At 36.4% G+C, this 16,007-nt stretch overlaps 1 protein-coding gene across 5 annotated transcripts in view; it reads left to right on the plus strand.

Annotated features, from left to right (window-relative positions):
* NF1 (neurofibromin 1) overlaps positions 1-16,007 on the plus strand; it is a 299,361-nt gene that overhangs the window by 70,462 nt on the left and 212,892 nt on the right. For all 5 annotated transcript variants that reach the window (XM_015119005.3, XM_015119007.3, XM_077970741.1 and 2 more), the window contains exons 4-5: positions 4,439-4,629; positions 11,483-11,589. In XM_015119005.3, the coding sequence (XP_014974491.1) occupies positions 4,439-4,629; positions 11,483-11,589 (298 nt within the window). The remainder of the gene's footprint in view (positions 1-4,438; positions 4,630-11,482; positions 11,590-16,007) is intronic.

The raw sequence follows: 16,007 nt of genomic DNA on the forward strand, positions 1-16,007 counted from the left end.
TCTTGAGAATGATCTTATGTACCAAAGTACAGATGTGGATCAAGAGGACAGTCATACGGACTTTTGTCTAAGACATATAAATACGAGTTTTGTTAATAATAGCTGACCTGGTGACAATTTTTCGTGGGAAAATTCTCTCATCTTTTGTAAATTAAACAGATGTTAAGTTTACTTATAAAATGTTATGTTTCAGCCACGTATCTGTCTCTCAGGTTTTTAGAAAATATTTATGAAGAGATCACTATTTAATTTGACGGATCTCTCAGAGAGTTGTTGGAGAATGTGATTCAGAAGACCAAGAGTAATCTTGTATTTCCTCCTATATGAATATGATTTTGATATTCTACTTTTCAAATTTATGTAAATGAGAACTTAAAAATTAAACCTATTAAGGATAGATACTACCTTGAGAACACATGTTTTATGTAGACACACACACATGTGATAGGTATGTGGAGGACAGTACCAAACAATTATTTCTCTGGTTTCCTGTAAGTTGTTACCACAGTGTATTTCAACCATTAATTAATTTGAACTTTTTCAAGACGATTTCTATTGTGTAAAGAAAGTATTTCTATATGTCAGTATCCTTAATTCTTCCTGGAACATGGTGAGAGTTTATATAAATATATAAATTGAATACCTCCATTTTAATGATCTGCCTAGTCCATGTGTATTGAAATTAACTCATTTCTTATGTTCTCTCTTCCTTTGGCTCAGAATTCAGAATTTTGTTTTTATTCAGAATTGCTTCCCTCTTCCACATATGTTGCAGTTCGCTATAGTAAAACTAGTTGAAAGAGACCTTAATATATGAGGACTGATAGTGTGGTTGAGAAGTGTTGGTGGAAGCACTGGGATAGGGAATTGAAAAAAAAAATTATATTGACACAATTGAAAATCTAAGCAAAATATATATGTATACACAGACGTTATATATATACACACACTACATGTTGTATATATATAAATATATATGTATATATATAGTATATATAGACATTTCCAGTATATGTATAAATATATATATAGTGTGTGTATATATATATTTTTTGAGACAGAGTCTCACTCTGTGGCACAGGCTGAAGTGCAGTGGCACTCTCTTGGCTCACTGCAACCTCCACTTCCTGGGTTCAAGCTATTCTCATGCCTCAGAGTCCCGAGTAGCTGGGATTACAGGCATGCACCACCATGCCCAGCTGATTTTTTTGTATTTTCGGTAGCCGTGGGGTTTCCACTATGTTGGTCAGGCTAGTTTGTCTCCTATCCTCAAGTGATCTGCCCACTTTGGCCTCCCGAAGTCCTGGGATTACAGATGTGAACTACTGTGCCTGCCCTAAGCATAATATTTTAAATTTTCTTATTGACCCTTGACCATATTCCAAAATTATGGAGACAGTGTTTATAAGTTTTCTACTTAAAATCGAAGGTGAGCTAGTTGTTTTAGCATGGTATTTTCTGTTAACTTGTGATATGCTATTGTTCGTGTAAAATGGAGTGAAAGAGCTAAAGAGCTGTTACATAGAATGATGGAATTGGGAAGGTGGGCAAATTTTAAGCTTTTCTTGAATCAGTTTTTTCCAGTGGTCTTATTACTTTGACTGCAAATTACGAGTATATCAGCCACACCGATGACTGAATGGTGAGGTGTGGGGTGGTTTATTGCCTTGTTCAGTTTCACAGCTTTTCTCCATTAACATTTGTAATTGAGAGGTAATGATAAATGTATTTTGGAGAATGATACTGATATTATTGGCCTCTGTTTGATTTAATACTCTTTGAAGATAGCCTAATTGAAATGCTAATAAGTGGGCCTGGTATAACTTATATAATGCATAAAATGTATATTACCTTGCCCTGCTCTACTGTTGAAAAATGTGTACGCTTTTTCATTACATTTACGATTTAAAAAATAATGCTATTTATATTATTGAACAATTGTTTTCTTTATTTCCTTCAATGATTTTACAGATGTTTCTTGATTCTTAGTTTTAAATCAAAGTAAATTGAGGCAGTTTAAGAAGAACTGAGCTCACAAGTACATGTTTGTCATATACATAGTTGGAATAGTTAAGTGAAAGAAAAATACTTACCAATATGTTGTAAGTGAAATTTTGTAGAATTTGAGGAATCTTAAGTATTTTTGTTCCCGTGAATATGACTTATTTGAAAGATTTAATACTTCTCAGATTTTTATGTTAAACATCTGTATTATTTGGTTAGTCTATAAACAAGAAATAGGCATTGTAATGTGAATTCACAGGTTTTTTTGTTTGTTTGTTTGTTTGTTTTTTTGAGACGGAGTCTCGCTCTGTTGCCCAGGCTGAAGTGCAGTGGCCGGATCTCAGCTCACTGCAAGCTCCGCCTCCCAGGTTCACGCTATTCTCCTGCCTCAGCCTCCTGAGTAGCTGGGACTACAGGCGCCCGCCACCTCGCCCGGCTAGTTTTTTGTATTTTTTAGTAGAGACAGGGTTTCACCGTGTTAGCCAGGATGGTCTCGATCTCCTGACCTCGTGATCCTCCCGTCTTGGCCTCCCAAAGTGCTGGGATTACAGGCTTGAGCCACCGCGCCTGGCCCACAGGTTTTTATGAAGTCTGTTTATGTATTGTCCCTATGTTTCAGTGTATTTGCATCTGAGAGTGCTTGGATTGCAGTTACAGAATTGAGCGTAGCACACGATTGTACAGATTTTTGTTCTTTGCCATCTTGCTCAGTGTTATTAAAATTCTTATCCACATACAGACATCAAGACTGTTAGGTGAAATAGTAATGTGGAACAGCATACCTGCAGGATAACTTATCCATTGATTGTTAATTGTAAAGTATATATTTACTTTACAAAGTAGAGATTTCAGTGTTAACACCAAAGTTATCAAACTTGGTGTCATTAGCGGGACAACCTCGCTTTTTGTGCTCATGGTGCGATGTAATGTAACCTGTAGTGAATCCCCTAAACTGTTTAACCTCAATCTAATCAGACCATTAGGTTTAAATTTTAGCTTACAGAAAATATACAGGCTGGGCGCCATGGCTTACACCTGGAATCCTAGCACTTTGGGAGGTCGAGACAGGCGGATCGCTTGAGGTCAGGAATCCAAGACCAGCCTGGCCAACATGGCGAAACCCCATATCTGCTAGAAATACAAAAATTAGCCAGACTTGGTGGCACGTGTCTGTAGTCCCAGCTACTCAGGAGGTTGAGGCAGGAGAATCACTTGAAACCAGGAGGCAGAGGTTGGAGTGAGCCAAGATTGTGCCACTGCACTCCAGCCTGGGCCATAGAGTGAGACTCTGTCTCAAAAAATAAATAAATAAGAAAATATACAATACAGTAACTAGAAGAGCAAATCAATCTATGTCACTGGAAAATAATTAAATCAAGGATATAGAACATTCTGTAAGGCAGCTGACCCACTTAAAGTCATGGGAAATAAGAGTGGTGAATATGGGCTGGGGGTGGTGGCTCATGCCTGTAATCCCAGCACTCTGGGAGGCCAAGGAGGGTGGATGACTTGAGGTCAGGAGTTTGAGACCAGCCTGGCCAACATGGCAAAACCCCGGCTCTACTAAAAGTACAAAAATTAGCTGGGCATGGTGGCGGGCGCTTGTAATCCCAGCTATTCGGGAGGCTGAGGCAGGAGAATCACTTTAACCCTGGAGGTGGAAGTTGTAGTGAGCTGAGATTATGCCCTTGCACAGAATAATGAAACTAAGGAAACATCCTATTGCAATCGGTGAACTTTTTTGGATCCTTATTGAGTAAAAATGGCTACGAAAGACATTTTGGGGGGCAGTGGTGAAATTTGAATTCAGACTTGGTATTAGATGACGCAAGGGAATTGTTTATTTTTCCTTGGTGTGTTAATTGTATTGAAGTTACATTAGAGAAAATTCTTACTTTTAAGAGATGCCAGGTCACATGGGATGAAGTATTATATTTATAACTTACTTTGAAAAGATTCAACCAAAATAAAATTACTTTGAGTAAGTAGTGTCTGTTTTGGTCAGTCTGCACAAAAGCAAGTGTGAATGCTCACCCAGGAATTTACTTAAATGTTAAGACAGATGACACAGTGCACTCATCAATCAGTATGAGTTAAGTTGATTCTGTAATTGTAGAACTCACAACAAAATGGGGATTCCCAGGGAAGGGCTCATTTGATGAACAAGAGAGCAACAGGAATGGGAGAACTAGTAAGGATGGCAGGGGGATTGAACTTTAATTGTGATTATGGGGTCAGAGATGGAACCATCCTCTTTATTAAACTATCTTTAGACAGATGTAGCAAATATGATAAAATGTTAACAGTTGTTAAATCTAGGAAGTGTGTATATAGGTGTTCATTATTTTTGTTCTGTGTGTTTGAAAATTTTCATAATAGAAGTGTTTATAGATCAAATTAAAGTTTTAGAATAATGTGATTATTTCTATTTTAGCAACCAAAGGACACAATGAGATTAGATGAAACGATGCTGGTCAAACAGTTGCTGCCAGAAATCTGCCATTTTCTTCACACCTGTCGTGAAGGAAACCAGCATGCAGCTGAACTTCGGAATTCTGCCTCTGGGGTTTTATTTTCTCTCAGCTGCAACAACTTCAATGCAGTCTTTAGTCGCATTTCTACCAGGTTAGTGTGTAAATCCACATGGGACTAAAGTAATATGAATACTAGAAGTCTTGATTTTGACTACATAAAAAGTTAACAGAAATGAGGATTTTTGTTTTTGAGACAAATTCTGTTGCCCCTCACAGCAGCTTCAACCTCCCAGGCTTAGGTGATCCTCCTACCTCAGCCTCCGGAGAAATGAGTTTGTCTAGGCTTTCGTAGAAATTTTATGCATTAATATCTTCGACATTTTAATTGTGTAATATTGTGATATTGATATGTGCAATTAAATAAGAGCACTGTTATGAATGTGAAAGTCTAAATTTAACATTAAAATATCTGCCATGAGCAGGCTTTTTTTTTTTTTTTTTTTTTTTTTTTTTTGAGACGGAGTCTCGCTCTGTCGCCTGGGCTGGAGTGCAGTGGCCGGATCTCAGCTCACTGCAAGCTCCGCCTCCCGGGTTTACGCCATTCTCCTGCCTCAGCCTCCCAAGTAGCTGGGACTACAGGCGCCCGCCACCTCGCCCGGCTAGTTTTTTGTATTTTTTAGTAGAGACGTGGTTTCACCGTGTTAGCCAGGATGGTCTCGATCTCCTGACCTTGTGATCCGCCCGTCTCGGCCTCCCAAAGTGCTGGGATTACAGGCTTGAGCCACCGCGCCCGGCCGAGCAGGCTTTAAAAAACAATACTAGGTATGAACTTTTGGTTTGGCTTTTTAAACATTATTCCTTTAAATGAAACTACCCAATCAGATGGAATAATTGATGAGAGTAGTCAGAATTTGAATACTTTCACAACTCTACCCTTTATCACAAGATCTTAGGTTACCAAAAAACAAAACAAAAACAAAAACAAAAAAAAACCTAAGTGATGTGGAAACACAAGGAAGTGAATAATTGCGAAGTAGAATTCTCCAGAAAGTGGACTGTGTTTTAAGTGTATGTAAAATACTGCCATTTATTGAGTATTTACAGCATTTCCTTTGCTGTCTCATCCTCACAGTAACCCTGATGATACTTCCCCCATTTTACAGGTGAGCAAACTAATACTCAAAAAAGTTAAGGTGATGTGCCAAATAATGGAGGACCCAAAATTTCTAAGTCAGACTGGCTTCAGAATTCATATTAGTTTCACTATACCAGATTGCTTCCCTATCTATTTTAGCCACATTTTGATGAAATCCTTTTTATAAAATATACTTCTGTTTTTAAAGATGTATCAAAAATATAATTCAAGCTTTTATTGATGACTCAAAATCATCCTGAGCATTAGTTGTGATATGCTACATACAGGTGGAGAAATTAGTATAGGTAGTGCCCAGTGGGATAGAATTATAAGTGACAGTAGCAAGTAACTCTGCAAATTATTATTATGCAAATGATTTGCCTTTCTCAGGCAAGTAAAGTCAAATGGGTTATTAACTTAATTAGACACTATAGCACAAATTATTTAGTGATTCATGAATCGAAGACTAATACCGAATAGAGAAAAACAGTCCTCTCTGTTGATGCCTGCATCTTTGGCTTGTCAGTGTTGTATGAACAGTGGACTTTATTAGTCAGATTTACTGATTCCTTTGTTGTTTTCCAGCAAGTGTGAATGACAACATACATCACCATTTGAGAATTTGTGTTATGTTTTTTTGGAGGAATTAACTTCAAAGTCCTGCAATCCTTTTAATCAACAATGACATTTCTATAATTAAGATCCTAGGCAGCAATATTTTTCAACCTCAACACAATTCTTGATCCAAAGAAAATTAAAGTTTTATTTAATGGTATATTATTGATAATCTTGAGTGACATATATATGATAGAAAAATATTTTCCTGAAATCTTTTGAGCAGTAACATTTTATATTCTGAGTAATAATACAGTGGTTGAGTCAGCAAGGTAATAAATACCTACAGAATAGGAGGGTGGAAAATTGTATTTAATAAAAAACGCAAACTGTTTTCATTTAGGTGACTGCTCGGCCAGCCTTACTATTTGAAACACCTGTTACATTGAAGGTTGAAAGTGATACAAAAAAACCCAAATGTCTTTTAGTCTATCAATGCATGAGCTGCTTTATAGAACACAACAAATGTGCCACCTTGGAAAATTCTAGAAAATTTCTAGTCACCAAAGGTTTTACTTTATGGGATTTTGCAGCATTAGCACATGTAAAAAATAAGCAACTTTTGTTTATTTCCTGAATCTAGTTCACTGTTGCCAGAATAGAAACCAAGTGTCTAAAATTTTATTAGCTTTTAGAGGACAGACTGCTCAGAAATGGCATCTATGAAATAACATTGTTTCAGACAACTGCATTTGCAGTTTCATTTAACTTGTGTCAGAAATAGGAGCTGATCTTGTTGAAGGATCACTCATCTAAAAGACCATTATGATGGTTTACTTTAAGTGGGAACATCTTACGCTGTCACAGTATTAGGTGACTTAAAATATGCATGTGGCTTGAATGGCAGTTCTTTCTAAAGATTGATTTTATGTTTCATATATAATAGATGAATCAGTATCATGAAGATGTTTCCTGTTTGTCCATTCTCCCCGTCAATGTTTCTCCTTTAAGATTTGTTTTTTTTTATTTCTGACCTTTATTTTTCTTTAGGGGAAGATAGGCTACAGATTTATTTATTTATTTTTTTGAGACATAGTCTCTCTCTGTCACCTAGTCTGGAGTGCAGTGATGTGAACATGGCTCACTGCAGCCTCGACCTCCTGGGCTCAAGAGATCCTCCCACCTCAGCCTCTCGAGTAGCCAGGACTACAGGCACGTGCCACCATGCCTGGCTAGTTTCTTTAATTTTTTTGTAGAGACAGGGTCTTGCCATGTTGCCGAGGCTTGTCTTGAACCCCTGGGCTCAAGGGATCCTCCTGCCTTAGCCTCCCAAAGTGTTAGGGTTACAGGGTGTGAGCTACCGTGCCTGGCTGGCTATAAATCTTAAGATAGCTTTATTTTTCTCCTGGACTATACCATTTTCTGTGGCTCATAGTACTATTTTATGTAGAGGAGTAGCTGCTTTCTCCACAGAATTACTCCACAACTGCAGTAGATCTAGTTGTTTTGTAGTGAGACGGTGCTTCAGAATATCTAATTTGATATACCACCAGAAGCAGAAAACCCAATGACTTTAAACGTCATTTGGTTCTTTACAGTTTACTATTTGGTTCTGTATAAATCTGTTCATTATGGTTTCTTACTCCTTTTATAAAAATAGTTTTCAGTTTTTTTCTATGTCTCTGATCATTTAAAACATATTTTACATTCTCTTTAGTATTATTTAATATTGATTTGTTTGTGCTGATTCATTCATAGCAAATTGTTTCATCTCAGTTTTGGAATCCTTGATTGGAAAGTTATCTTTAGTGGGGCCTATATTTTCTTTGAGAATCTTTTGTAGTCTTGGGCTGAGGGAATGTTCTAGTGATGGTTTTGCATTTGCATTTGCCAGGTGCCCAGTTCTGGAACTATTTTTTTCTTAATTTCTCTGTCCCACCCTGTATGGGCAGTATAAATTTGAACCGTAAACTCTTAGAAGGTAAACAGCTCTAGATGACTTTTTTCACTTTATCCAAAGTTTAGGCAGAGCAGGTAAGCTTCTTTGTGCTGGTAGATTTTTTTTCTTTTTTCTTTTCTTTTCTTTTTTTTTGTGGGGAGTGGTGGCGGTGGGGGAAGTGCATTGTTCTTTCTAGTTCATATTTTATGCAGGGCCCCGGTTAGAATCCTGAATTATTAGGTTACAAGGCTTTATATCCAGTCTCCATGTGGATGTTAAGCCCCAAGCTTCTAGGTTAAGGAGATCAAAAACCTCACTCATCTTTCCTTTGTTGCAGGGCCAGACCATGTACTCATGCACTTAACTCTCTGGTTTTCAGTTTTCTTCTTTTCTGGACCTATACATTTAAAGTATCTTTCAGTATGCCTAGTCTTTCTAGATGGTTTAGTGATGGGTTTTCTACTCTTCATTTCTTTTGCTCAGACTACCCTTTATCTGATTTCTCTGCTTCAGAAATGATGTTTAACCTTCACAAAATACCTGCTCCCAATAAGGGTACCAGACTATAAAAGTGACAAAATTTTTCTTCCATTTTTCACAAGCAAACACAAGAGTCAGCTTTTGAAAAGTTGGTGTTGCTGATCTGTGATGTTGTGTTTTCTAAGGAGCCGTACTCCATATTTCTATGCTCTTTGCAGCAGCTGTGGAATTTTTAGCATTGAGGACAACCTCATTCCCAGCTTGAAATGCTGAGCTTTTCTTACCCTGATGATAGGAAGAGTGTTCATGTAAGTGCTTAGAATAGTTTTACTGTTAGCTGTAGGCTAATTAAAGCTAAAGTGAGTGAAAGGAAAATTTGAGAAGAAAGAATAGGATTGATTACATTCTTATCAACTGAAGGTTTAGTGTAATGATTAATAACTCAGTTGCAAATTGCACTAAATGATTGAAATTCAAGTTACTTCTTATAAATTATAAGACCACATAGTATTTGTGCCTTTTCTCCATATCTCTATTGCTGCATTTATAAAAGTTAGTAATTTAATTGTGCTGCTTATGTTTTTGATGTCTATTAATATGAATAATGAGTATGCCTCATTAGGTAGCATAATTTAATAGGTTAGCAGTACCAACTTTTGAAAATCTGAGCGCTGTGGTTTTTGATGTAAAATGGAAGAAAAGTTTAATTGCTTTTATTAACATTTAGGCTAAGTGAATTTCTTTTATCAGTTTAAAAGTATCTACATATTTGTTAAGTGTTAAATTTTTCTACATTTGTGATAACTTCATATTCAGCATAAGAGAAGCTTTGGTTTAAACAGATATTCCTGTCCTTATAAGCTTACATTCTACTGTGAAGGAGGGATATTAATCAAATAATTACATAAACACATGTACATGTACAAGCTGAAAAGTGCAATGAAAAAGGCTTACTCAGTTTTCAAATACAAAGTAAATGTACCCTGTGAATATAAAGTTTCATTCATGTTTCAGAAATCTAGTTGATATAAGTAGAAGTTAGTAAAATCCAGCTTACTTATTATAGTTTTAATTAAAATTATACTTTTACTTGTAATTTGAAATATGAATTTTGAAAACTGTTCATTGTAGAAAAATTAAAACATACACATAGCAGAGAGAACAGTACCTCAGTTCCCCATGCATCTCTTACCCTGCTTTAACTGTTTCCAGCATGCTATGATTTCTCTTCCTCCCTTTTCAGTAATTTAAAGCAAACCCCAGACATCATTTCACCTGTAAATATTTCAGTATATATCTCTAATAAATAGATTTTTAAGCATTTAACTATAGTATTGTCATAGCTATCAAGAATCATAATTCCTTAATATCATGTATTGCCAAATTTGTGTTTAATTTTTTTTCATTATCTCAGAAATGGCTTTTTTATTTGTTTTGTTCAAATTAAGATACAAACAGGATGCATACTTTGCAATTGGTTGATATTTCTCCTGAGCCTCTGTTAATCTGTATCATTTCTTCATTTGTTCACCTTGCTCTCCTTTTTTTCTCATGCCGTTTATTTGTTGGACTGTGCTATTTGCCTTATAAAACTTTCTACATTCTGTATTTGGGTTTCACTGGATTCAGGTTCATTTGGCTGGGAGGACAAGAATACTTTACTGATGATGCTGTGTGGTTCCTAAAGCATCACATCAGGAAACATGTCCTATTACTGACTTTTAATGTTATGATCAGTGGTTGGATTTCGATGTTATCAGTGTTATGCATTCATTATACAGTTTCCCATAAATTTGTACCTAATGTTTTTGGTAATCACTGATGATCACTGCCTGGATTCCACTTCACTGGGGGCTGCAAAATGAAGTTTTCTATTCTGTCATTCATTATTTTAAAATGTGACTTCTGTGAAAGATTTTTGCTTCATTGTGTGTTTAGTTATCTTGCCATAGAGTCCATGTAGGGAATGCAGGATACAGACTTGACTTTCATTTTTCATTATCAGAACGAGTTGGGTACCCTAACAGTTGCAAAAGGTTACCCATGAAGTTTTTTCTTTCAATATTACAACAGGCTTGTGAATTTTAATTTATTGTATGTATTTCCATTGTAGACATAATTCTTTTGATCCTCAGATTATCCCATTTTTGACAGTTGAGATGCCTAAAGTCCATACCTGTGTGATATTTGACATGACTCTGATAGTTGTTGATAGTTTCCTTGTTTTCAAGCCCAAGGTGACCTGCCCTCATCTTGTAGATCTCTTGCCCCCATCCTGGAATTAAATAATTTTCCCAAAGAACCCTGGCCGAAAGTTGGAAATATCATTTAGACACCTCAGTCTTAAGGATAAGGATACTACAATGCTACGTTTACTGGATTATCATGGTTTCTTTTATCATATCCTTTAAGTTAGTTATGTTCCTTTAGGATTTTATAAGAAATATTTATGGCTTTATTTTTATATGTGTCTTTACTCTTATGAACTCATCTTTGGGGGAAGAATCTGTTGAATTCAGAATTTAGAGATACTCTAAGACTTTTTTTGTTTTTGTTTTTTTTTAAAGAGACAGGGCCTCACTCTGTTACTCAGTCTGGAGTACAGCGGTGTGATCACAGCTCATTGCAGCTTCAAACTTCTAAGCTCAAGAGATCCTCCTCCCTTAGCCTCCTGAGTAGCTGGACCTATAGGTGTGTGCCATCATGCCCGGCTAATTTTTGTATTTTTTTTGTAGAGATGGTGTCTTGCTATGTTGCCCAGGCTGGTCTTGAACTCCTGGCCTCAAGTGATCCTCCTGCCTTGGCCTCCCAAAGTGCTGGGATTACAGGTGTGAGCTACCACACCTGGCCCCTAATACTTAATTTGATAAGTTATTTTTGGTTTTTACTTTTTAGGTTACAGGAATTAACTGTTTGTTCAGAAGACAATGTTGATGTTCATGATATAGAATTGTTACAGTATATCAATGTGGATTGTGCAAAATTAAAACGACTCCTGAAGGGTAAGTTTAAATGTATAATATATCTGAAAAAAAATCACTAGGTCAAAAACCAGTATCATGAATGTACTAATTATATTAATTGTGCTGAACTAGAACACCAAACTGGATTTCATAATGACATTTCCTTGTGAAATAGCCAGTAATAACATATGGTTAATTATTTTTCAATCTTTGAAAATAATGCAGTAGAGAAAATGAGCCTTTTAAATCTTGGCAATGGAAAGTTTTGCTTAACTACAATTTTTGTTTTCAATACAGAGAATGCGAGGGTGCTCTTATTTCATTTTTCTGGAATTTGATTTCCCAAGGGTGGCTATAGGTTATAGAAGCTATCTGTTTAGCTATTATAGTGCTTTACAAAGATTGTCTGTAGTAGGATATCAAAGTTTTATTGCCAAATGGAATGAGGAGATTGTGATGTTATGGTGAGAGGATGAAGTGAGCCAGAGATTTCATTTCTGACATTTCTGTTTTCAGCTCTCTTACTGACTTTACAGCATTACAAAGTCCCTTAACCTTCCATTGCCTAGTTTTGTCTCATTGTTAAACATGTCAATTAGTAGTTCCATATATTATAACACCTAATATGTGACTTTAAAGCTTTGGAATTACTTTACATGATTATGTGGATTGAAATAAACTATCAGAAGGAATTGAGATAAATTCTGTGTTAAGCAGTGATGTGTTCGTGTAAATCAGATATCAGTGAGTATTCATAAACTGAGTATGATCAGGAGGAATTGAGATAAATTCTGTGGTAAGCAGTGATGTGTTCATGTAAATCAGATATCAATGAGTATTCATAAACTGAGTATGAATATCTAAATTTCATTTTACAAAAAATGTTTTTTAGTTTTTGGCATTATTAGACCCTGGGTAATTTAGATATGAAACCTTATACAGTTCACACATATTTTTATTTGTAACTTAAGGAATTGTCAAACAATAGCATTTTTAATATCTGACCTAAAACAGATTGAATGTTAGCTTCAAAAACGTCAGTTCTGCAATATAATTTTCAAAATACCTGGTTTTGTTTTCTTAATATTTGCTTTAAACTCAATAACTATCTCACCAGAGATGTAAAAAGGCAATACCTGTATAGAGGAATAATATAAAGCTGTGTTCTATTTATATTACTCTTGTTCATAATTTATGATTTTAGGTCATTACCATTGTGAAACCAAGCAGCAATTAAATCAGTGTTCAATAACTTTAATAAAGGAAAATATAGGGATGATTTTAGCTGTTATGCCAAGATAGGAACATGTGGACAGCAATTATTTTGGATTATAATAAACCACCATTGAATTAATAGTTAAGATTTACAAGATTTTAATATCTATTATTAAGCATTGAGCAGTTGAGGAACTGAATGGTAAAATTTAGAGATCTCTATAAGTTAAAGTTAAGAAGTATTAGTGGGATTTTATGATTTTCATAACTCTTCAGTGATGTTTTGGAAACAAGTCTAGCCCAGGTTGCCTGTGAATGGATGTTTAAAACAATAGAAATGTTCAATCCATAATAATTAATTGAAATGGCTCTTCTGTCCAAATAAGAGAAACTAATTGAATATGTGGATAAATACTTTCTTTTATACTGTAGTAACTTTCCCATTGAATGCAGCTCCCTCATGAACATAAATTTAGAGTATATGCTGATAAATATATGAAGTGTAAAACCAATATTAAATAGGTCAGCAAAAGATGGCTCTTGGTGACAGTGATTAAAGGAATGCACCCTTTCAATAATGAGTAGTAAAGGTAGTAATGTGTTTTAAATACAATTCAACAAGCTTTTGTTGAGAAACTGTGTATCAGAAGCCATGCTAAGTGCTGGGATTACAAAAATTAATAAAATAGGGACTCTGTCCCTAAGGAGCTCATGGCATGGTTTATGAGACAAATGATATCATTATCAAATTATTTGCAAAAAAAGCTATGATAAACTTAAATAGGGTGAGTGTAAAGTGAGAGAAGAAGTATATATTTGTCTGAGGGGATGGGAGATGAGCAAGATGTGAAGGTACAATAATAGGTCAGATCATTTTAATAAAAATATGGCCAGGCCTGGTGGCTCGCACATGTAATTCCCACACTTTGGGGAAGCTGAGGCAGGAGGATTGCTTGAACCTGAGCAACATAGAGAGACCCCCATCTCTACAAGAAAATAAAAATATTAGCCAGGTGTGGTGACACGCACCTGTAGTCCCAGCTACTTGGGAGGCTGAGGTGGGAGGATCACTTGAGCCCAGGAAGAGGTTGAGGCTGCAGTAAGCCATGATCGTGCCACTGCATTCCAACCTGGGTAACAGAGTGAGATCCTGTCTGTATGTCTGTTTCTCTGTTTGTCTCTCTGTCTCTCTCTCTCGATATACTGTATATAGATATATCGATCTGTATGTATATATCCAGATCTATCTATGTATACTATATAGATCTGGATATATAGTTAATGTCTATATCTCAATAGATATATCGAGAAAGAGAGGGAGAAAAACATTTGTTACATTTTCAGTCTGTGCTGGGCCTTGCGCTATGCAGTTTGCATGCCTTTTCTCATCAATTCTTGCAATAACCCTGTGAAGCAATACTAGTATTATCATCTCCTGTGTAGATGAGGAAACTGAGGCCTAAGTAAATTTCCAAAGTTACAGAGCTAGTAATCAATCAGTAAAGATTGAGTTCACATCTGTTCATCTCTAGAACCAAAATACTTGACTGCTGCACTGTTGTGCTTATGAGTTATGAAGCTTTATTTTAGTGGCCATGGGAAGTGATAGAAAGGCTTTAAGGTGGGGAATACCTTAATCAGTATTTTATTTTAGATATACCACCTTGCTTGAAATTTGCTTGATGGCTTGGTAGAGGGTGACCTGACCTTCTGGAACTTGGTTATGCAGTAATATAAGTGAGAAATAATGAGAGTTGTGGATATCCAGATGATGGAATGGGGTAGGATGGGGATGGGGACCAGTTTGATAGCTATTCAAAGAAGTGGAGGCCAGGCTCGGTGGCTCACGCCTGTAATCCCAGCACTTTGTTAGGCGGAGGTGGGCAGATCACCTGAGGTTAGGAGTTTGAGACCAACCTGGCCAACATGGTGAAACCCCATCTCTACTAAAAATACAAAAAAATGGGCCGGGTGCAGTGGCTCACTCCTGTAATCCCAGCACTTTGGGAGGCCAAGGTGGGCAGATCATGAGGTCAGGAGATTGAGACCATCCTGGCTAACACAGCGAAACACCATCTCTACTAAAAATACAAAAAATTATCCGGGCGTGGTGGCAGGCGCCTGTAGTCCCAGCTACTCCTGAGGCTGAGGCAGGAGAATGGCGTGAACCTGGGAGGCGGAGCTTGCAGTGAGCCGAGATCCTGCCACTGCACTCCAGCTTGGGCAACAGAGCGAGACTCTGTCTCAAAATAGAAATAGAAATAGAAAAGAATAGAGAACAGAACAGAACAGAACAGCCGGGCATGGTGGCCCGCGCCTGTAGTCCCAGCTACTGGGGTGGCTGAGGCACAGGAGAATCGCTTCAACCTGGGAGATGGAGGTTGTAGTGAGCCGAGATCACGCCATTGCACTCCAGCTTGGGCAACAAGACTGAAACTCCATCTAAAAAATAGGAAAAATAAATGGAATACATAGCATTTGGTAGTCAATTTAGATATATGAGGTTAGATAATCACCAAATATTGCAGAATAAGCTGATTAGAGCAGAAAAAGGAAGGAAAGGTTGATGGCAGAAGAGAGGGTTTGACCAGGAAAATGATAAATTCAGTTTTAGATCTTCTGAGTTTGAGGTATCAGTAGGGTATCCAACAAGAAACTTGTAGAACTGGAAGATACTTTGGCTTTGAGAATAGATTACAGTATATAACCCATTTAAGATGTCATAAAGGTAAAGTTGTTGCTAAAGAACACTGTGAAGTGTAATGTCATTATTTGGAAATCAATGGAGGGTGAGAGCAAAGAGAATTCAAAGGAGTACTTTTAGAAACTGATTTGGAGAGTAACTTATTTGCACATCCAGAAAAAAGACTCATCTCTCTCTTAGACACTTATATAGATGTAATAAAAACCTTTATCACTTCATTAAAAGTCAACAGGAGAAGTTCTTTGCAGAGGGACCATTGCCAGTAAAATTATTTATAGACAGGTCATTTTCTCCAGACATAAATCTTTTTCTGGATGTAGACTATAAACTTATAGAAGAAGAAATTAAAATACCCAATATATTTATATAGAGAAATGTTTACTGTTACTTGCGTTAAAATGCAGTCTACTATTTTGAACAATCCAATTAACAAAATAAAGAAAATGAACATGCTTTTGTGATGACAAAGATACGATGAGGGCACTTTCGTATGCTGCTTGGTGATAGCAGCATTTGGCTCAACCCTAATGAAAGGCAA

Source organism: Macaca mulatta, chromosome 16 (assembly GCF_049350105.2).
Source record: "Macaca mulatta isolate MMU2019108-1 chromosome 16, T2T-MMU8v2.0, whole genome shotgun sequence".
NCBI lineage: Eukaryota > Metazoa > Chordata > Mammalia > Primates > Cercopithecidae > Macaca > Macaca mulatta.